At 48.9% G+C, this 23,695-nt stretch overlaps 1 protein-coding gene across 4 annotated transcripts in view; it reads left to right on the top strand.

The window, feature by feature from the left end:
* LOC110527806 (voltage-dependent calcium channel subunit alpha-2/delta-2) overlaps positions 1-23,695 on the top strand; it is a 294,926-nt gene that overhangs the window by 232,004 nt on the left and 39,227 nt on the right. For all 4 annotated transcript variants that reach the window (XM_036983281.1, XM_036983283.1, XM_036983280.1 and 1 more), the window contains 2 exons: positions 12,178-12,309; positions 12,870-12,927. In XM_036983281.1, the coding sequence (XP_036839176.1) occupies positions 12,178-12,309; positions 12,870-12,927 (190 nt within the window). The remainder of the gene's footprint in view (positions 1-12,177; positions 12,310-12,869; positions 12,928-23,695) is intronic.

The following is a 23,695-nucleotide window of genomic DNA, read 5'->3' as shown; positions in this document are numbered from 1 at the left end:
TGTTATTAGCAGAGAAGTTTGGAACTCTCTTTCTTATTGGTCTATTAACTAATTTACTGTGTGATGATGTCAACAGGCAGGCCAAAACTCCGTCTTTTTAAACAGCTCTTACACTAAAAGGGCATTATCATAATTTTCACAATTTCACAGTATTATTCCAACCTCATATTATGAAAATATATATAAAACACAGGACAATCATGTTTCTGACTGCACTGGGCCTTTAAGAGTTTTGCGTTGCCAAATAATGTTTACTGTTGTTGTGGGCAAATCAACTCCCTGTGCGTAGACTGCAGTGGAAAGATTGGCCCAGCTACTCCAGTTTTGACACCAGCTCCGTTTTGAGCATGTTGTTTGAGTTCTGTTCTTTTTTTTTTCTGAGTTGAGTAGCTCGTAAAATGCAGTACTCGTATACGGATGCTGATCGTCCCCACACTCTACTCCGTATATCATTCAGTAGCCTAGCCTGTGTCAGTAACAAATATATCATCAATTCTAACCCCATTTTTGGACAGTAGCACAAAATAATATGACCAGTGGTGTTAGGCTATATAAAATCATGTTATTAGGAATAAGTTAAGCAAATTCTCAGGGGCCATATGTATCAAGCGTACATATCTCGGCTCAGTTTTGCCTTTTCGATCGCAAAGAATGCGATCGCATAGACTGGGGGACCTGATCCTCAGACTCCTACTCTGAGGAACTTGATACATACGGCCCCAGGGATCGGAAGTTAAAAGCTGAATTTCACGTGGAGAAAATAGACTGGGACATTTCTACCTCTGGGGTCCCGGGGCTCGGAGAACTCTGGAGAGGGCAGGCCAGGGACATGCTCAGTACCAACGGAGATGGCTGCTGCTCAGTGCTGGAACACCAGAGCTGCCTAGGAGAGCTGACGGGGAGCTGATGTGAGTGGAATGTTTGCCTGTGGGTCTAGAGAGGTCTGTGCTTATTGGAGAAGCAGTGGAGCAGCAGCATTGTTAGTGAGCAGGAGAGGCTGTCTGCCCAACCCAGGGAGAACAGAGCAGAGCAGCCAGACGAGAGGGAGAGGGTCAGCGTTAGAGAACAAAAGCCTGGAACTGTTGATCTGGAACAGGGTACTATCTACACAGGGGCTGGAGTATTGTGTGGTGTTATGTGTACAAGTATATGGCAGTAAGTGTTAGTGGGCTATGGTATGGATGAGTTTAGTGTTCTGCGTTGCGCTTTGCGGATGGAATACATGGCTAGAGTTTATTATGAGCACTCATCCTCTGTGTAGTTAGAGGGGGTTGCTATTTTACTGCTTTGATGATGAACATCTGAGAGAAGAGGGCCCAACTAGGAAACGTTGGCAGTATGTCTGGTCCTCTGTGGTATTTTTTTATTTCGCCTTTATTTAACCAGGTAGGCTAGTTGAGAACAGGTTCTCATTTACAACTGCGACCTGGCCAAGATAAAGCATAGCGGTGGGAACAGACAACAACACAGAGTTACACATGGAGTAAAGGTGGTTGATGTTACATGACAAGGAGTTTTTTTGTGTTACCCATGTTAATGAAACTTGCAGCAGCGGGGGTTTTTTGACACGGGGGGGGGGGGGGAGAAAGTCAAGAGAAAACGTCAGAGAGAGAGGAGTAGAGAGCGAGAGAGGGAGGGTTTGGAGAAAGAGAGAAGGAGAAAAGGAGAGAGACACTTTCATAATAGAAACTGTTAGAGCAACGGTTTTTATTGTGTTCTTTTTAGCAGATAAATGAGGCAAGTGTGTGTGTCCTGGTTTGATTTGTCTGCCAGGGCCCATGTCCGTTTATTGAGATTGAGAGTGTTCCCTGGGCGCAGTAATGAACCATTTTATGATTCATTATCCCATTGCGGATTCCTGCTGGCAAGTCTGCAGACTTTCTAATTAGCTTAGGTCAAACATTCAAACAGTTTTCTTCTAATTATCAATGCTTATTACGGAACGGACACCGCAACAGAAAAAGCCACAGAGGAATAAATTGATGTGGGTGGTGCTGTTGCATTGTGGATAAAAAAAAAGGGATGTCTTCTCGTGGTGGGGTTATGTTGGGGAAACGTTGGGGAAACGTTGAGGGAACAAACAGCAGGGAGGGATTTGCTGAATAACTGCCGGGGAAGAGCCCAGGGGACCACAATCTCACAGGGAATCACAGAGAAACAGGAAGAGGAGAGTTAAGTAAACGCCACTGAAAGAATCCCATCATGCGCTTAACTCCTGGGTCTGTTTTTAGTTTCAGAGACGTCTCACAGCTAGATCATTTAATGGTTATTGCACCAGGGCTGTAGATGTTGTTAACAGTTTGGCAGACACAGCTGCTATACAGATGAAGGATCTCAATTTGACCCAGATTACTATGGCAGGAAAAGAATCCTGCAGCAACAGGAAATGTACATTATTATGTAGATTATAGTTAATGGAACATTTGTGATACATTTGATACAGGGGTTGATACATTTCCGTAAGGGAAAATCGAGTCTGAAATTTCTATGTGGAAATTACAATGTCTTGCATTGCAGGAAAGTTCCCCTCCAACAGAGTGGTCAAATTAAGATTCTACAGCTGTACAATACATTAGCACGTAATCACTGGTGGTGTTCCAACCAGGTTCCTCATATTTTTTGTTCCCTGTCATTTAAGAGATAACCGGTTAAACACACATACTGCTATATTTACATGGCTGTCGTCATATTAACTGAATCATAAAGAAAAAGACAGAGTATTTAAGTACAGAAAAACCCGTTTTTAGTCTTGAAGTGAGAATAAAGTTTAAATCCCCCGTATGCAGAGCTTTTTTCCAGTGGCAGACTGTGTTGTTGTCTTTCTATTCTACACATCAGCAGTGAGTAATGTGCCTATTACAATAGAATGGAGAGCAGTGACTAATTGTGCAGATGAAAGAGTGGGTGAAGTAAAGCTTTGGTGGTTGGACTGAATGGAAGGATTAATCCTTCCCTCCTCTCCTGCGGAGGGAGGATGCTGTCCCTATCTCCCTCTGTCTCTCTCTCTCCCTCTCTCCTTCTCTCTCCCTCTCTCTCCCTCTCTCTCTCTCTCTCTCTCTCTCCCTCTCTCTCTCTCTCTCTCCCTCTCTCTCTCTCTCTCTCTCCCTCTCCCTCTCTCTCTCTCTCTCTCTCTCTCTCTCTCGCTCTTGCTCTCGCTCTCGCTCTCGCTCTCGCTCTCTCTCTCTCTCCCAGCTAATGAGAGAGAGGGAGAGAGAGAGAGAGAGAGAGAGAGAGAGAGAGAGAGAGAGCGAGCAGACGAGCCAACAAACATCGATGCCCAAACCACCAACTAAAGGCACATGTTCCCTGTCTTTGAATATTAGCCCCTGCTCTGCCAAGGTGGCTGTGGCGTGGACACCCCACTGGAAGGCTTTAGGCAAACATGACGGAGCACACGCAATGTCATGGAGACACAGGAAGAGCAAGAGACAAAGTCACAGAGACTAGGAGGCACAGAACAGAAATCAGGGAAATACACTACAGTGGATAGAGAGGAAATCTGTGGGGTATTAGTGAGAGGGTTTAAAACAGAGGGAGAGATTGGTATCGGGGGGGGGGGGGGGGGGGGGGGTTCCAGTAGAATGAGAGATCTATAGTCTGCTGGCGTTGCCCAGGTACACTGCCACAAAAGCATGATCCTTTAGAGACACTCAGGCATTAGAACTAAAGGAGAAGAGAACGGATGAAGGTTTGGAGAGCTAATCTAGATAGGCATTCACTCTATACTCAGGACTCCAACTGTATAGTAGGTACAATTAGTGGGCCTTGTTGTACTTTTAGAGGAGTACCACTATTTATTTACATGGGTAAAGGGGTCATTCATTTGCATTATAACAACACGGGTTGTTGAAAAGGTAGGGCGAGTCATTTAGGCGAAAAGAAAAATAGTAAAAGACAGTAAAATGACATCTAAAAGTCTATATGCTGCTGTGCAGTCTGCACAGCCCACTGCAGGCTCAGCCCGTGGCGGAAATAGACATGCTCTCTCGCTGTCACCCAGCTCACGCTATGCTGGAGATCAGCTCACTCCTCCTCAACATCAAGTCAGATTTAAGGAGCGAGAGGCTGAGAAAGAAAAGCTAAAGTGATTCGTAAAAGGAAATGACTGTGTGAGGGGGGGGGGGGGGGGGGGGATAGGATTTAAATGTATGTTTTTCACTCTGAGGGAGAAGACAGCTGAAATAATATATATTATATTTCTACCGTTCCTCTTGATTTGATTCGCTCCGTCTTCCGCCTCCTGCTCCCCCCCCACCCCCCCCACCCCACCCCAGCATCCCTCCTCCCTACCCCCCTACCTTAAAGTGTGTGCCCAGTGAAGGGGCACTATCATTTACCAACACTCTAATGAGAACAGCCAGCACACCAGACTCCACTTCACTCACCACCAAGCTCACAAAATATATTTCATTTGTTTATTATTGACTGCATCACTTTAATTAGAAAAAGGTATCTGGGCGGGTAAAGGGTTTAGATTTCAGCAGTCTCTCATTCCGTATTCATGATTCGTCGGAGACGTTTCAGGGTTTGATTTCCTCTTCACAGCTCAAGGCGGTTTGGGAGCAGGACAGGAATTCAATCAGAGATGCAGTGTTTTCAAACATTTGATCCGCTATGAACACAGTTTAACTCGTGTAGCTCATATTCAGGTATATTAGCTGTGGTATTACTAGGTTGTTAGTGTTACTGCCTGTTATCTGAATACGATTCAGCATGACTTCAGTTGGTTATGGATGTTTTTGCAAATACATTCCATTTAAGACATCCTCATTTTGAGAACACAGGTGTTTAGGGAAACTCCCATCCAGTTTTTGTGGTAAATAGCATTAGCATATGTTTTGGGAAGTGTACTTTTAAATTGTGTCTTTGTCCGTCAATCTTCTTCTTCATCTTCTTCTATCTCTAAAACTTGGAGATAATCAAAAATTCCTCCAGTGCCCAGTCCTTGTTTTCCAGTGTCTTTGTAGATGTGTGAGGTGGTGCCAGTTCCAGCTATTTGTTTTTCATCTGCGGGACGAAAGGTTTGTAAGTCCAGGGTTTTAAGCACCGAGCCAGACCAAGACGAGAGGAGACAGCCTTGGAGAGACAGCGAGAGAGAGAGAGAGAAAGAGATAGAGAGAGAGAGAGAGAGGGGGGTGGGGGGGGGGGGACAGAGAGTGAGAGAGAGAGCGAGAGAGAGAGAGAGAGAGAGAGAGAGAGAGATAGAGAGAGAGAGAGAGAGAGAGAGATAGAGAGAGAGAGAGAGGGGGGGAGAGAGCGAGGTGGATGGTGGACGCTGGAGAAGGAGAAGGACGTGGGGGCGTGGCATTTTTACCCTTCTTTGATTTCCGCAGGCTATGTCATCATTGGAGTCCCAAAAATAAACCCCATCTGCCAGTGTAAAAAAAAAAAAGACGACTACCCCTGTGCTGTGTGTGTTCAAAATAAATGAGTACTGTATGTGTTTGTTGAAAGGAATTGGGGAATTGAAGTTCTATTGCAACCACCATGCAGCTGGTTCCTGGCCACTCATCAGAGGAAAGGCATAAAGATCTCCACGACGATGATGACGATGATAATGGTTATTACAAAGGTCTTGTCCATTAATAGCTTGAGTTCAATCATCCCAAATTGATTTTTTTTTACGAGGGATCGTTTGTATTTACCCTGTGATATATTACACTAGCCGTGTGTGTGTGTGTGTGTGTGTGTGTGTGTGTGTGTGTGTGTGTGTGTGTGTGTGTGTGTGTGTGTGTGTGTGTGTGTGTGTGTGTGTGTGTGTGTGTATTAGTGTGTGTATTAGTGTGTGTATTAGTTTTACTGTAATACTGGATTGATATTAGGCAGAAGGGAAAGATCAATTTTGATGGCACCGTGAATAATGTGTGTGAAGTGGGGGTCCGTTGTGTGTATGTGAGGGATGGTCTCACACAGGGATATTCCGTAGATCCCACTCATATAATTGTTTCCTACTTGGTGTGCAGTCCTGCTCCATAAAGGGGCAAAGCCAAGGGTGCTTTATACATCAGGCGAGCTGATGAATCACCTTTTAAAGGTATCAGAGAGAGGCCTGTTTTACGTGAAAGATGAGCCCAACACAGCGCTCAGGGGCCCTGTCCGCCTCCGTGTGCAAATTTTTCAACTGGGGAAATGTATATTTTTATCAACTGTCCAGAAAAGTCATGGCACATCCTAGCTGGATAAATCAAAGAGAATTTGTTTGCTTGCATTCCTTTCTCTTCGATACGCTCGTGTGTGTGTGTGTGTGTGTGTGGCCTGCAGTGTGGTTGGCTGACATTACAATAGAGGGGGCTCACATCTGCATAAAACTCCCGGCCCGTGTCTTCTGGGGTGGGACCTGTCTGGATGTCTTTGAGCCAAGGGTACTCAGACAGTAGGTGGTGTTTACACACACACACACACACACACACAATCCCCCTGCCCACACACACTCTGGGGCGCTATAGCTACTCTGCCCTGCAGAGGCAAAGCGCAGTCATGACGTATTTTTTTTTACTGCAAAATCGGCCTTCAAAGTATTTTTCTGTCTAGACAGACAGCAATTTCTGACACTCCATTATATATTCTGATCAACTGGCTTGTTCTTGTGTCAGGAAACGAAATACCACATTAACCAGATGATATACCTAGCCATTACAACAGGTTTTTGACCAAATTCGTAGTTACTGCATTTTCCCTTTGAAGGGCACTATTGTGTTGGCCCTATTAAGTTATTTCAATAATGAATATGCTTTTGGTGTCAATTTGGTATCTTTGCCAACAGTTGCCAAAAGCCAGTGGTTATTCTGTAGTTTACTGTAGCAGCAGCCCACTGAGATGGCCCATGTTTACTGTAAAGCCTGACATATTTTTTGAGGAAATGGTAGTGCACAGTGCAGCTGGGTCTGTTTTGTCATGGTGTATTTCACAGTGGAAGGAAATAGAGTCTGTATATTGTTGAGCCCTAGGACCAGCTTGCCTCTTTCAGGTCTCTCAGGAGGAAACTCTCTCTCTCTCTCTCTCTTTATCTCTCACTCTCTCACTCTCTCGCTCTCTTGCCTCTCTCTCTCTGTCACTATCTTGGTCTCTCTCTAGCCTCTCTCTCTCTCTCTCTCTCTCTCTGTCACTCTCTCGCTCTCTCTCTTGCCTCTCTCTCTTGCCTCGCTCTCTCTCTCTCTCTTGCCTCTCTCTCTCTTGCCTCTCTCTCTCTCTTGTCTCTCTCTCTCTCACTCTCTCTTGCCTCTCTCTCTCTTGTCTCTCTCTCTCACTCTCTCTTGCCTCTCTCTCTCTTGCCTCTCTCTCTCTTGTCTCTCTCTCTCTTGCCTCTCTCTCTCTTGTCTCTCTCTCTCTTGCCTCTCTCTCTTGCCTCTCTCTCTCTCTCTTGCCTCTCTCTCTTGCCTCTCTCTCTTGCCTCTCTCTCTCTTGCCTCTCTCTCTCTTGCCTCTCTCTTTCTTGCCTCTCTCTCTCTTGCCTCTCTCTCTCTTGCCTCTCTCTCTCTTGCCTCTCTCTTTCTTGCCTCTCTCTCTCTTGCCTCTCTCTCTCTCTCTCTTGCCTCTCTCTCTCTCTTGCCTCTCTCTCTCTTGCCTCTCTCTCTCTCTCTCTTGTCTCTCTCTCTTGCCTCTCTCTCTCTCTCTCTTGTCTCTCTCTCTTGCCTCTCTCTCTCTTGTCTCTCTCTCTCTCTCTTGCCTCTCTCTCTCTTGCCTCTCTCTCTCTCTTGCCTCTCTCTCTCTCTTCTCTCTCTCTCTCTTGCCTCTCTCTCTCTCTTGTCTCTCTCTCTTGTCTCTCTCTCTTGTCTCTCTCTCTCTTGCCTCTCTCTCTTTTGCCTCTCTCTCTCTTGCCTCTCTCTCTCTTGCCTCTCTCTCTCTCTCTTGCCTCTCTCTCCCTCTTGCCTCTCTCTCTCTCTTGCCTCTCTCTCTCTTGCCTCTCTCTCTCTTGTCTCTCTCTCTCTTGCCTCTCTCTCTCTTGTCTCTCTCTCTCTTGTCTCTCTCTCTCTTGTCTCTCTCTCTCTCTTGTCTCTCTCTCTCTCTTGTCTCTATCTCTCTTGTCTCTCTCTCTTGCCTCTCTCTCTTTTGCCTCTCTCTCTCTTGCCTCTCTCTCTTGCCTCTCTCTCTCTCTCTCTCTCTTGCCTCTCTCTCTCTTGCCTCTCTCTCTCTTGCCTCTCTCTCTCTTGCCTCTCTCTCTCTTGCCTCTCTCTCTCTCGTCTCTCTCTCTCTTGCCTCTCTCTCTCTTGCCTCTCTCTCTTGCCTCTCTCTCTCTCTTGTCTCTCTCTCTCTTGCCTCTCTCTCTTTTGCCTCTCTCTCTCTTGCCTCTCTCTCTCTCTCTTGCCTCTCTCTCTCTTGCCTCTCTCTCTCTCTTGCCTCTCTCTCTCTTGCCTCTCTCTCTCTTGCCTCTCTCTCTCTCTTGCCTCTCTCTCTCTTGTCTCTCTCTCTCTTGCCTCTCTCTCTCTTGTCTCGCTCTCTCTTGCCTCTCTCTCTTGTCTCTCTCTCTCTCTTGCCTCTCTCTCTCTTGTCTCTCTCTCTCTTGCCTCTCTCTCTCTTGTCTCTCTCTCTCTCGGCTCTCTCTCTCGCCTCTCTCTCTCTCTCTCTCTCTCTTGTATCTCTCTCTTGCCTCTCTCTCTCTTGTCTCTCTCTCTTGTCTCTCTCTCTCTTGTCTCTCTCTCTCTTGTCTCTCTCTCTCTTGCCTCTCTCTCTCTTGCCTCTCTCTCTCTCTTGCCTCTCTCTCTCTTGCCTCTCTCTCTCTTGCCTCTCTCTCTCTTGTCTCTCTCTCTCTTGCCTCTCTCTCTATTGTCTCGCTCTCTCTTGCCTCTCTCTCTCTTGTCTCTCTCTCTCTCTTGTCTCTCTCTCTCTTGCCTCTCTCTCTCTTGTCTCTCTCTCTCTTGTCTCTCTCTCTCGCCTCTCTCTCTCTCTCTCTCTCTTGTATCTCTCTCTTGCCTCTCGCTCTCTTGTCTCTCTCTCTTGTCTCTCTCTCTCTTGTCTCTCTCTCTTGTCTCTCTCTCTCTTGCCTCTCTCTCTCTTGTCTCTCTCTCTCGCTCCCTGTTTGTTCCTCTATTTATCTACATCTGTAAAATTCTCTCCATCCTGCTCTTCTCCTTTCATTCTTCTTTTTTTGTGATTATGTCTCTGAATTTAGTGGAAAACATGTTGAGGCGCTCCCCTTGGTGACAAGAGCAATTTGGCTCTCATATGTTCCTCCCCTCCAGTCACTGGTTAGTGCTGGTGTATGTGTGCATGTTTGTGTATGTGTGTGCTCGCGTGGGTGCGTGCGCGTGTTCGTGTGTTACAAAGCAAGAGACGGCAGGCCTTTCACTAACAGCTAGCTTGTTTGAATTTTGAAGAGGTTCTATACAAAACATCCTCAGTTTAACTATCTAACTTTGACTTTGAATGTAATAGTTTCTGGGCAATTCAACAACGGAATGTTTCAGTGTTAAACAAAATAGTGTGAATACTAATGTTTGAATTAGTGCTCCAGCAAATGAGGCGTGTGAGTGGTGTTTAGAGGCCGGCTGGGTGGGGGCGAGGGCGGGGGTGGGGGCAGGTCGGGCCTCTTCTCTCCTCTCTCTCTCTCTCTCTCTCTCTCTCTAACCTGACAGCTCATCAGCAACTCGGCGCAGTAATTGAAAATCATGGGAAAAGTGGATAATGATCGTTTATTTGTGTGAAATTCAAACGAGAAGGGGAGAGAAGCTGGACTTGGAGGTTCAGGGGCTTATCTGGCTGTGGTTGGCTGAGTAATTAAATCAGGAAAGCCAGTGAAGTTCTCCTCAGCTCAGCGTCTCGTCCTGTTTCTCCTTTAATCAGGCGCCCATTAAACCTCTGATTGCGCGCCCCATCTTCTGACTCCAGCTCAGCTATTAAACAGGACGTGAAAGCCTTTCTCTGTGGCAGCAGCTCAAGGGTGGGGGAAGGTGGTGGAGGGTGCGTTGGCGGGGTGGATGGCATTCGAGCACAGGATGCAAGGTGAGAGAGAAATAGCAGGACATGTATGGTATTAATGGAAGGGGAGAGAGGGGGAGAGCGACATGCAGGGGGGAAAAAGTATGTGGACACTTGCTTGTCGAACATCTCATTCAAAAATGATGGGCATTAATATGGACTTGGTAACCCTTGCTGCTGTAACAGCTTAGACTCTTCTGCGAAGGCTTCCCACTCGATGTTTGGAACATTGCTGCGGGGACTTGCTTTTTTTACTGCAAAATCTGACTTCAAAGTCTTTTTCTGTCTAGACAGACAGCAAATTCTGATACTCCATTATATATTCGGATCAACTGGCTTGTTCTTGTGTCAGGAAACAAAATACCACATTAATCAGACTTGATTCCATTCAGCCACATGAGCATTAGTGAGGTCGGGCAGTGATGTTGGGCGATTAGGCTTGGCTCTCAGTCGGCGTTCCAATTCATCCCGAAGGTGTTTGATGGGGTTAAGGTCAGGGCTCTGTGTAGGCCAGTCAAGTTCTTCCACACCAATCTCGACAAACCATTTCTGTATGGACCTCGCTTTGTACATGGGGGCATTGTCATGCTGAAACAGGAAAGGGCCTTCCCTAAACTGTTGCCACATAGTTGGAAGCACAAAATCATCTAGAATGTCATTGTATAGTGTAGAGTTAAGATTTCCCTTCACTGGAACTAACCCAAACCATGAAAAACATTCCTCCTCCACCAAACTTTACAATTGGCACTGTGCATTCGGGCAGGTAGCGTTCTCCTGGCCTCCGCCAAACCCAGATTTGTCCGTCGGACTTCCAAATGGTGAAGTGGGATTCATCACTCCAGAGAACGAGTTTCCACTGTTCCAGAGTCCAATGGCGGCGAGCTTTACACCACTCCAGCCGGCGCTTGGGATGGCGCATTAGACTTGTGTGTGGCTGCTCGGCCATGGAAACCCATTTCATGAAGTTCCCTACGAACAGTAATCGTGCTGACGTTGTTTCCAGAGGCAGTTTGGAACTCGGTAGTGAGTTGTTGCAGACGATTTTTACGCGCTACGCGCTTCAGCAATTGGCGGTCCCGTTCTTTCATAAAGTACTACTGGCCTGTGAGATATAGCTGTGACCTTAACTTAAATACACACACACACACACACACACACGCTGACTGGGAGTATTATGCAGATGTGAGCCGCCTTTATTGTAATGTCAGCCATCTACACTGCAGGCCACACACACACACACACACACACACACACACACACACACACACACACACACACACACACACAAACACACACACACACACACACACACACACACAGAGAGAGAGACAGTCAAGCTGTTTTGATTGGCTCTGTGGGGAAATAGCAGCAGCATGAATAGCACCATTATTTTCCCTCTCTATTCAAATGAAGCATCGTCCAAACTGCTGTCTCCACATATGCAGTGACACATGACCTCAACCAATGTCAGGTGTGATTCCTCCACTGCTCTCCACCGTATAGATATCGTCCAGATTACAGCGATGCCTGCTCCACACTGCTGAGGACCACCTCCGGATCGGGGACAGCTGATTGCATATATACATTTTTATGAAGTCTGACCACACTGTCAGAGTGGACAAGGTTATTCAGCCAGAAGAGAGATTGTATTGTTTTGTGTTTACATTATCCTGACCTGGACACACAGTATAAGGGTCATTCCACGAAATGAGTGCCTTTCTTGCGTCCCTTTGATATTTTAAGTAGAAATTGTAGAATTGTAGAATTTTAAAAGGCTGTTATATTAAATGAAGTGTCCTTTAATATAGAAAATTGAATACATTTTAAATGGAAACTTGATGAAGGGTCAAAAGTCACCATTTTGACGTGTCCCTCTAAACATCCTCTGTTACTCCAAGGAAGATTTGAAACTCAAAGTTTTCACCATCACTGTCAAGCCCTATTTATTTCATAGGTTTGACAAAGTCATTTCCAAAGATCATTATGTATTTAATGTGATTAGTGATTCATTTTAAGGTAATAAAAAAAAACTGTCCCCTTTTTTAAGGTCAACCCTGTTACGTGAACTGAACTCTCGTTTTATTACTGTCAAACTATTCCTTTGCAAATCTACATTTTTCAAGGAACATTAAACCTCCAACAGTCAAATCATAGTGTCAAAACTATGTTGATTGGACATGTACTGTACCTCCGTGGCTGTGCTCATAGTGTCTCCTCTCATCTCCTCCGCCCTCCCCTCCTCTCCTCTCCTCCTGCCCTGCAGCACCAGTCATTCTGAATGAGCTGAACTGGACCCAGGCTCTGGAGAGGGTGTTTATTGATAACCGCCGGGAGGACAGCTCTCTGCGCTGGCAGGTGTTCGGCAGCTCGACGGGGGTCACAAGATACTACCCAGGTAAGTCCTAGACCATTGTTAATAAGGATATTATCAACGTTCACTAGAACTATTGTATAGACATAGAGGTAAAAGAGATCAAGTTCTCCCGAGTGGCGCAGCGGTCTACCGCACTGCATCGCAGTTCTTGAGGCGTCACTACAGCCCCGGGTTCAATCCCAGGCTGTGTCACAGCCGGCTGTTGACCGGGAGACCCACAATTGGCCCAGTGTTGTCCAGTTTAGGGGAGGGTTTGGCCAGCCGGGATTTCCTTTTCCCATCGCGCTCTAACGACTCCTTGTGGCGGGCCGGCGCCTGAAAGCTGACTTCGTCGCCAGCACATTGGTGCAGCTGGCTTCCGGGTTAAGCAAGCAGTGCGGCTTGGCAGGGTCGTGTTTCGGAGGACGTATGGCTTTTGACCTTCGCCTCTCCCGAGTCCATAGGGGAGTAGCAGCGATGGGACAACACTGTAACTACCAATTGGATACCACAAAATTGGGGGTAAAAATGAGAGATCAAAAAAACAAAACAAAAAAGAGATCAAGTAGCAGAATGATGTTTTGTGTTCCTCCTTTTTCCAGCCACTCCTTGGAGAGCACCCAATAAGATTGACCTGTATGACGTGCGCAGGCGACCATGGTGAGTACTGACGTCCATGTTCTGTTTTCTTCCTCTTATATGCGATAGAGAGGCCCTACAGGTTTTCCATTCAGATGTTCTCCCACCAGGGGGCCAGCCTAAGGCCATTTACATGGGATTCATCTGCTATTTATTTGCCTACAGAATCCTTCTTTTATTATGGGATATTCTATTCAACCGAAGGACAATAATATTAGGAAAGGACATATTTGTTTAACATGAAAGGTTCTGCTCCCAATACACTTGCAACATCTCAATGAATTTGGGGGGGGGGGGGGGGATGGTTTTATTGCCTATAGAATGCCACATATTCTAATTTCAAATATTAAAGCCGTGGCTATCTTACATCTTTGTTAGAACCTTCTCCGTGTATTGTGTTGTGAAATCCAATGTAACCAGTCTTTTATTGTGTTCTTGTAAGCTTTTGGTCTATTATAGATGTTAGTCCCCCCCCCCCCCCCCCCCCCCCCCCCCCCCCCCCCCCCCCAAGCTTAATAGAATAGTTCTCTCCTTTGTTTCAGGCCATTGAGGTTAAAGCATTATCTAACCCCTATTTATCTCAGTGAGTTACAAGAGAAAATACATTTTCTTCAGCTAGAAGGACCGCAGCCAAGTGGCAAATACGATATGGAGTGGTACCATTGCTGTGTTGCGTTAAGTGTTCACCTGCCATTTGGTTCGTGAATCCCTGCTGTGTGTCAGATCTTAGCCAGGGCCAGGGACTCACAGAGCACGGCGGTTTGACGTTTCCGACAGCACCGAGTGTGTGAGGCCAAACGGCCCCCTTTCCCCTACACCCTCACCCCTCCGTCCTGCCTCTCCCTGTCGCTGTCTCTTCAGCTCTGTTTAAGAGCTGCCTGTTGCCTGGTTGCAGATTAAAGCACACCGGACATAATCATGACAGCCACATTGATTAGAGGTGATGCCGGTTTCCATCCCAGGCTGTCTGCCTGTGTCCAGCTCCAGCATAGCTTGGTTGGCTGTTTAGGCCAAGGGTTGGCCAGAGGTGATGGATGGGCCCGGAGGACAATGCACTGAGACAAACAGCAAACTCCCACGGTATACGATTCAAACACTTATACAGTCCACTCCAGAGATGGATCTGTCAGGTAAATAAGCAACGTATTTATACCGACATCAACAAGAGTCTGCTTTGTTACACATTTCCATTAACATACTATTACATACAGAGATGTGTGTTCAGCACACTCACCGGCCTACTCATATAAAACTGAGACGTACGGATTCTGCTCAGAAGGTCAGAGTTGCCGTTAAAGATGTGTGAGAAGCCTGTGTTTAGCTGAGCTCCAGGTTGTTTCCCAGCGTTTCGGAATGAGGAAGTAATACAGGCTCTTCCTGACAGACTAATTGAGTTAACACTCTGGGAGAAAGTGTCCCTGCAATGCCTCTGCTCTGGCAGACATGGGCCTTCACACAATGCCTGTAAAACACTGTAGACCTCCACGTGAACATGACGACGCCGCCAATAATTGGGCTGTTTGTGTTAACAATGGGCTGCAGGACGCCGCTGACAAGTTAAGAGGAGGATCATGTCTGTGTAGAGAACGAGCAGGTGCTCCTAATGTTTTATACACTCGGTGTATACGACAACCCATTTGAATTCCCTCACACAGGAGAAGAGTCTTCCTTGAGGCAGAGAGGAACGTGGATTTGAGAGAGGGAGAGGGGGTTACATTTTTGGGGGATTTAACCTTCACTTAACGAGGCAAGTCAGTTAAGAGCAAATTCTTATTCACAATGACAGCCTACACCGGCCAAACCCGGACAATGCTGGGCCAATTGTGCGCCGCCCTAAGGGACTCCCAATCATGGTCGGTTGTGATACAGCCTGGATTCAAACCAGGGCATCTGTAGTGACGCCTCCAGCACTGAGATGCAGTGCCTTAGACCGCTGCGCCACTCGAGAGAGATGGAGAGAGAGCTGAGAGGAAGGAAGGGAGTCTGGAGACAGAGGATGTGACAGGGGAAGACAGGGGTGGATGCTTTCCACTGAAGAGCACCATGTCACCCCCTGGTCCTCCATGTTTGTCACTGTCATTGTTCCCATGCTTCTCTTCTCTGCCTGTTGGTCTCCGACTTTCTCTCCATCCTCTCTGAAAGCTCCTGTGCCCTGTTTCCTAGCAACCTGTGCCCATGCCGTGTTGAGTGGCGGGGCCGTGGCAGGGAGTGCCATGATGTGGCAGGTCATGCTTGTGTGATTATGGTCTAACACGCTGTCTTCGGTTGTGACACTCTCTGGAGGGGTCAGCCAATCGCATGGGGCTAAAAGGCCACCCACTGGGTTAGGTAAGCCATTCACGTGTTTGTTAGGGGACAGCAATAGATAAATAGACCTTTAAAGGGGAATGGAGGTAACTCACATGCATATATATACACATACCCACACATCCTTTCACACAAACACACACTCGCCTGCACATGTAGATGCACATACAAGAATCCTCCCCCACAAACCCAACAGCCAACCCACACACACATCAACACTCCCTCATACTACTGAGCGATATGCAGCTAGATTGCACAGATGCAACCGCAGGAACACGCTTCATCCCTTACAAAAAACACACAGTCAAATTTGCAGTTTCATGTGTTTTTTTTGGTTGTTGTCAGGGATAACCCCGACACTGACACTAAGTCTGAAATGTGATTTTCAGGAGGAAATAAAAGGATGGCTTGTGTGCACAGTGTGTGGCCTAAAAGACCTTCACCTTTTTACGGGAATGAGTTTAGGGCTGGTTGACCTGATATGATATGCCAGCTGGGGTGCTCTGTGTGTGTGTGTGTGTGTGTGTGTGTGTGTGTGTGTGTGTGTGTGTGTGTGTGTGTGTGTGTGTGTGTGTGTGTGTGTGTGTGTACGTGCGTGCGTGCGTGTGTAAAGTGTGTAAAGTGTGTAATCCTTTGAGGAAATCGGGGAAAGGGAGAAGATGAGGCTGCGTAGCTCGCTGCCTCCACAGATGGGCTCCCTCCATCTGTCTGTCTGCTGTGCTCCCCCACTAACGGGCCTCGGGAAAATGAATGGTCCAGTCAACACACTTAATTGTCTCCAATTGCTCTGACATTAATTATTAACATTGGTCCATTATAAAGCCTGTTAAGGAAGTCAAGGAAGAGAGGTGAGGAGAGAATGAGAGAGAGAGAGAGAGAGAGGCATGGAGTTCTGTTAGCCAAGCGTTGCAGAGATCCCATTACCTTCCAGGTTCAGTACAGCGTGCAGGGCCATAACAGATATTGATTTCTCTGAAAAGTCAATCTACCTTCTCAGTAAATATTATGGCTTCTAGTCAATCCCAGCCAGGAGATGAGCCTCCCAAAATGCCATGGCCCAAACGCCTGGAGCCTCTGTGCTTGCCTCCCTTCCTACCTGCCTCTCCCATTCTCCTCACTCACTCCTCCTGCAGGGAGTGGGTTCGTCCAAGGGAAAGCTTCTCTGTCTCTTTGACTGTAGCGTAAATCGATAACCATGACTGTGGCGTCACAGTCGGAATGTTTTCCCATCTCTTGTTCCATTGGAAATAGTGACCTTGGGCCCATGAGGCATGCGACTTAAGTAATTCAACTCCAAATCTGTAAATCCATCATAGTATAGTAGAAGAATGTGTAGCTACTGTTGAATGTTTTGAATTCAAATGTCTTACCATTTACCGATTTTATACATTTACCATAACATATAAATTATTTATAATATTTCGTACTATGGGCATAACCTGAAATATGGAAATGTGTCTCTTGGTATCAACCCCCTCAAATTATCAGCCAAAAGTCAAATAAATAAAAGACAGACAACATCTCTTTCTCCTGCAGGCTCTCTGGGCCACATCCTCCTATATTTATTTTATCTTAATTTAATCTTCATTCAGCAGCCACATCCACAGGAGCACTAAGAGAGCAGGAGTCCATAAAATAATAAACCCATCATCACAACAACACACACGGTTAATATTCACTCGCTCACAGGATGTGCATACAAAACACTGCAACTCATAGATAGGTATATACATCCTCTCTATGCATCCGGTGCAATGTATTCGGAGTGTGCAAAAAATTAGGAACACCTGCTCTTTCCATGACACAGACCGGGTGAATCCAGGTGAAATCGAGGATCCCCCCTTATTGATGTCACCTGTTAAATCCACTTCAATCACTGTAGACGAATGGGAGCCGAGAGGTTAAAGAAGGATTTGAAAGCCTTCAGCCAATTGAGACGTGGGTTGTGTGTGTGTGCCATTCAGAGGGTGAATGGGCAAGACAAAAGTGCGTTTGAATGGGGTATGGTAGTAGGTGCCTGGCGCACCGGTTTGTGTGTATGAACTGCAATGCTTCTGGGTTTTTCACGCTCAGCCGTTTCCCGTGTGTATCAAGAATGGTCCACCACCCAAAGGACATCCAGACAACTTGACACAACTGCGGGAAGCGTTGGAGTCAACATGGGCCAGCATCCCTGTGGAACGCTTTCGACACCTTGTGGAGTCCACGCCACGACGAACTAAGGCTGTTCTGAGGGCAAAAGGGGGGTGCAACTCAATATTAGGGAGGTGTTCCTAAAGTCTCATACACTCAGTGTGTACGTACATTCAGAAACACACACATGCAGGTATTCATAGAAACTTGCACTCATGCACACCTACTCCCACAATCACACACACGCACACGCAGACGCCCACACACACGCACACGCAGACGCCCACACACACGCACACGCAGACGCCCACACACACGCATACTTGATTCTCGAATAAGATTAACCTAGGCCATTTGAGTGTTTTATCATTGTGTATTATCTGGAAAGTACGTAGATAATTCCCCTCGATTCAAATGTAATGCACCCCACTCAGGGAAACGGGTCAGGGTACATAAACACAATCTTCTGAGAGTGTTAGCCCCCCAGCACAGTTAATGTATTGATTTTACAGCGCCGCTCCGCGAGAAAACTATTTCATGAATTCCAATGAGACTCTTTTACCAGACTGCCACGAAGGGACAGAAATACAATCACTGCCACGCAGAATATGTCATTGTATTCTACTGGTTGCTTAATGTGTTCTTTTTAAGATGTTTTTTCTTCTGCGGGTGCCAATTTCGCAGCTTTAATCTGTTGTCATTTAATGCTGTGCCTCTGCCTTGAGACCTGCCGCTCAAACAAAACATTTTGACTGTTTTATGTTGTCATATGTTTTATGTTATTACTAGTGTGTGACAAAGTGTTTACTTTGATTTGCTCGTTTAAAACATTGGTCGAAACAGCTACCTCTGATGAAGTGCACACGCAGACATCAGCCTACTCGTATTCCTCATCGTGTGCACACTTACACAGTGGCTCTCATTAAGGACTGTGGTTTTATTCGCTTATGTAGAGTCATTTCCATGTAACAACAGAGAGAGAGAGAGAGAGGGAGAGAGAGAGGAGAGAGAGAGGGGGAGAGAGAGAGGAGAGAGAGAGGGGGAGAGAGAGAGAGAGAGAGAGAGACGAGAGAGAGGGAGAGAGAGAGAGAGAGGGAGAGGTTCTGTGAGGGTGTGTGGCAGTGGCATGGCTGAATAGCTGGTGGCGGATGGTGTTGTTGGGGTGGTGGGCAGGGACAGGGACAGGCAGGGATGGTGTTGTTGGGGTGGTGGGCAGGGACAGGCAGGGATGGTGTTGTTGGGGTGGTGGGCAGGGACAGGGACAGGCAGGGATGGTGTTGTTGGGGTGGTGGGCAGGGACAGGCAGGGATGGTGTTGTTGGGGTGGTGGGCAGGGACAGGCAGGGATGGTGTTGTTGGGGTGGTGGGCAGGGACAGGCAGGGATGGTGTTGTTGGGGTGGTGGGCAGGGACAGGCAGGGATGGTGTTGTTGGGGTGGTGGGCAGGGACAGGCAGGGATTGTGCTGTTGGGGTGGTGGGCAGGGACAGGCAGGGATGGTGTTGTTGGGGTGGTGGGCAGGGACAGGCAGGGATAGTGTTGTTGGGGCGGTGGGCAGGGACAGGCAGGGATGGTGTTGTTGGGGCGGTGGGCAGGGACAGGCAGGGATGGTGTTGTTGGGGCGGTGGGCAGGGACAGGCAGGGATGGTGTTGTTGGGGCGGTGGGCAGGGACAGGCAGGGATGGTGTTTTTGGGGCGGTGGGCAGGGACAGGCAGGGATGGTGTTGTTGGGGTGGTGGGCAGGGACAGGCAGGGATAGTGTTGTTGGGGCGGTGGGCAGGGACAGGCAGGGATGGTGCTGTTGGGGCGATGGGCAAGGACAGGCAGGGATAGTGTTGTGGGGGGGGGGGGGGGGACAGGCAGGGATGGTGTTAGTGGGGTGTTGGGTAGAGGCAGTCAGGGATAGTGTTAGTGGGGTGGTGGGTAGAGGCAGGCAGGGATGGTGTTAGTGGGGTGGTTGGCAGGGACAGTCAGGGATAGTGTTAGTGGGGTGGTGGGCAGGGACAGGCAGGGATAGTGTTAGTGGGGCGGTGGGCAGGGACAGGCAGGGATAGTGTTAGTGGGGTGGTGGGTAGAGGCAGGCAGGGATGGTGTTAGTGGGGTGGTGGGCAGGGACAGTCAGGGTGGTGGGCAGGGACGGGCAGGGATAGTGTTAGTGGGGCGGTGGGCAGGGACAGGCAGGGATAGTGTTAGTGGGGTGGTGGGTAGGGACAGGCAGGGATAGTGTTGTGGGGGGGGGGGGGGACAGGCAGGGATGGTGTTAGTGGGGTGTTGGGTAGAGGCAGTCAGGGATAGTGTTAGTGGGGTGGTGGGTAGAGGCAGGCAGGGATGGTGTTAGTGGGGTGGTGGGCAGGGACAGTCAGGGATAGTGTTAGTGGGGTGGTGGGCAGGGACAGGCAGGGATAGTGTTAGTGGGGCGGTGGGCAGGGACAGGCAGGGATAGTGTTAGTGGGGTGGTGGGTAGAGGCAGGCAGGGATGGTGTTAGTGGGGTGGTGGGCAGGGACAGTCAGGGATAGTGTTCGTGGGGTGGTGGGCAGGGACAGGCAGGGATAGTGTTAGTGGGGCGGTGGGCAGGGACAGGCAGGGATAGTGTTAGTGGGGTGGTGGGCAGGGACAGGCAGGGATAGTGTTGTTGGGGCGGTGGGTAGAGACAGGCAGGGATAGTGTTAATGGGGTGGTGGGCAGGGACAGGCAGGGATGGTGTTAGTCGGGTGGTGGGTAGGGACAGGCAGGGATAGTGTTAGTGGGGTGGTGGGCAGGGACAGGCAGGTATAGTGTTAGTGGGGTGGTGGGCAGGGACAGGCAGGGATTGTGTTAGTGGGGTGGTGGGCAGGGACAGGCAGGGATAGTGTTAGTGGGGTGGTGGGTAGAGGCAGGCAGGGATAGTGTTAGTGGGGTGGTGGGTAGAGGTAGGCAGGGATAGTGTTAGTGGGGTGGTGGGTAGAGGCAGGCAGGGATAGTGTTAGTGGGATGGTGGGCAGGGACAGGCAGGGATAGTGTTAGTGGGGTGGTGGGTAGGGACAGGCAGGGATAGTGTTAGTGGGGTGGTGGGTAGGGACAGGCATGGATAGTGTTAGTGGGGTGGTGGGCAGGGACAGGCAGGGATAGTGTTAGTGGGGTGGTGGGTAGGGACAGGCAGGGATAGTGTTAGTGGGGTGGTGGGTAGGGACAGGCAGGGATAGTGTTAGTGGGGTGGTGGGTAGGGACAGGCAGGGATGGTGTTGTTGGGGCGGTGGGCAGGGACAGGCAGGGATAGTGTTAGTGGGATGGTGGGCAGGGACAGGCAGGGATAGTGTTAGTGGGGTGGTGGGTAGGGACAGGCAGGGATGGTGTTGTTGGGGCGGTGGGCAGGGACAGGCAGGGATAGTGTTAGTGGGGTGGTGGGCAGGGACAGGTAGGGATAGTGTTAGTGGGGTGGTGGGTAGGGACAGGCAGGGATAGTGTTAGTGGGGTGGTGGGCAGGGACAGGCAGGTATAGTGTTAGTGGGGTGGTGGGCAGGGACAGGCAGGGATTGTGTTAGTGGGGTGGTGGGCAGGGACAGGCAGGGATAGTGTTAGTGGGGTGGTGGGTAGAGGCAGGCAGGGATAGTGTTAGTGGGGTGGTGGGTAGAGGTAGGCAGGGATAGTGTTAGTGGGGTGGTGGGTAGAGGCAGGCAGGGATAGTGTTAGTGGGATGGTGGGCAGGGACAGGCAGGGATAGTGTTAGTGGGGTGGTGGGTAGGGACAGGCAGGGATAGTGTTAGTGGGGTGGTGGGTAGGGACAGGCATGGATAGTGTTAGTGGGGTGGTGGGCAGGGACAGGCAGGGATAGTGTTAGTGGGGTGGTGGGTAGGGACAGGCAGGGATAGTGTTAGTGGGGTGGTGGGTAGGGACAGGCAGGGATAGTGTTAGTGGGGTGGTGGGTAGGGACAGGCAGGGATGGTGTTGTTGGGGCGGTGGGCAGGGACAGGCAGGGATAGTGTTAGTGGGATGGTGGGCAGGGACAGGCAGGGATAGTGTTAGTGGGGTGGTGGGTAGGGACAGGCAGGGATGGTGTTGTTGGGGCGGTGGGCAGGGACAGGCAGGGATAGTGTTAGTGGGGTGGTGGGCAGGGACAGGTAGGGATAGTGTTAGTGGGGTGGTGGGTAGGGACAGGCAGGGATAGTGTTAGTGGGGTGGTGGGCAGGGACAGGCAGGGATGGTGTTGTTGGGGCGGTGGGCATGGACAGGCAGGGATGGGCGAGTGCCTGGGCTCAGTTCAGCACCAGCCAGGTCCATCTGCTCGTCACCTGGCTCTGGCACGCAGGAGACTGGGTAATGACAGGGAAAGAATGGCATCAGCGGGCAGGAGCTAAGAGTTAATTACAGAATGGAACCCATGCAGAAACAACACATCTGGATCCATGAGGCAAATATAGAGGATCAGATGCAGCAGACATATCACTATAAGCTTCAATCCATTATGTTTTATCACCATGGAACTACTACTATACATCAGGCTGGAGATGGAAAAAAACCCTCACCCCACTCATCCCCCCTCACTTGCTTGCTTGAAAGCAGGAATAAATACAATTGACTTTTAGGAATGGAGAGACAGAGAGAGACAGAGAGAGAGAGAGAGAGAGACAGACAGAGAGACAGACAGACAGACAGACAGACAGACAGAGACACAGAGAGACAGACGGAGAGACAGAGAGAGCGAGAGAGAGAGAGAGAGAGAGAGAGTCAGACGCAGCACGGCAATCTATGGAAAGATCAGCCGTGGCAGCGCTATAACTTCTGTCGCAAGTGATCCCACCCCACTCCAACCCCACCCCCCCGCATCACACACTCAGCTTCTCTCCATCTTCTGTTAAACTCCTCTTAAACCTCGTTGCAGCTGATCAATGCTGCCTCTCTCTTTAGACAAACCCCCAAGAGAAATAGTCTCTCTTGAAGTGACATTGTTTTCCCCCTGAGACATATGGGGAGCTAATGACAGCTCCGCATTTGACTGTGTGATGTGAGTGTGGGGCAACTGAGGTTGAACCAGTAATGGAAGTCGGCTGTGCCCCTCTCATTAACATTTAGCCCATGAATAACTTCAGCCATATGAAAGCACTAGAGTCCACTGAGAGAATGAGACGAGTTAGAGGATTTAATGAAATCCTCCCGCCACTCAGTTACTCAGGTCTGAAGCCCTTCACCAAAAGGGCCATTCCTTGAATATCTGGGCTGAGCTTTCTCTGGTGCCCCGGTGTGGAGACGTGGTGCACATTCTGACTGGGTTTGGTGCCGCATCGACGACCACTTTCACAACTCCATCTAGCCACAGAATGAAGCCATCACTGCGTGCAGTCTAACTCTCTTCTCTCTCCCCTTTCCCTCTCCCCGTGCACTCTCTTTCTCAAATTAAGATTTCCGTAATTAAATTGATAAAAGTCATGCCAATACACTTCATGGTTCCAGACCTGATTTCAAATGCCACATAGTGCTGTGGAAATTCTACCTTTGATGTGGCGTTCTCTGTTATGAAAAATAATTGGATTTCCCCCCCTCCCCCACACACTTCTGCCTATTCTGGGCATGCACGGTGAATCGATCTCTCGAGTGTCAGCGGTGATGGTGCTGGTTATGGGGGGGGGGGGGGGGGGGGGGGGTTCAGAAGGGTTTCAGGAGAGTGAGGCCCCGGTTGTGTTTGAAGCTGGGATTCAGGGCCACGTCGGTGCAGAGGGACAGCAGTGGAACAGAGGTCAGGGGTCACTGTGCAGGTTGGAGTGGTGGCGCGGTGCCTGCCAGTGAAGTGATGGGCTGGGGCTTGTGGGAGCAGCAACAGTGAGGCCTACCAGGACTCAGTTCCTCTCTACCTCTCTATCGGCCCTGGCCCGGCATAAGAAAAGCATCTAACTGGCCCACAGGCAGCTGGCCTGCCTCCACACACAGCGGAACCGCTGACAAAAAGCAGAAAGAGACTACTGATGATCGGTCTGCCTCTGCTTCGCTCGCGCCTCAGAATGCCAAACGAACTAAACGCTAACATTTGAAACCCCCCGCCAAGCTGACCCAGAGGAGCCCTGTAACGTTACGTCAATCTCTACTCCATTTGTGTCAGGTGTAATGGGATTTTAATTGCAGTTGGAAGGGAATGAGTGCATTCCAATTTGCCTCTATATGTCAGCCTCTATCAGCAGTGGGCAGACGTTTGTGTTTGTGGCTTTTCCAGGACAACAAAGTGTCTAGCATCTTTGGTTCACTTTGCTGCTGTGTTTCTGCTCCCCCACAGACACGCCCTGCACCATCATGACTGACACACACACACACACACACACACACACACACACACACGCATAGCTGCCCTATTTTAGGAGTAGCTTTGCAACTGTAGCATAATGG

Source organism: Oncorhynchus mykiss, chromosome 7 (genome assembly GCF_013265735.2).
Source record: "Oncorhynchus mykiss isolate Arlee chromosome 7, USDA_OmykA_1.1, whole genome shotgun sequence".
In the NCBI taxonomy this organism is placed as follows: domain Eukaryota; kingdom Metazoa; phylum Chordata; class Actinopteri; order Salmoniformes; family Salmonidae; genus Oncorhynchus; species Oncorhynchus mykiss.
The sequence above is the reverse complement of the archived record's forward strand: the minus strand, read 5'-3'. Positions and strand labels throughout refer to the sequence as shown.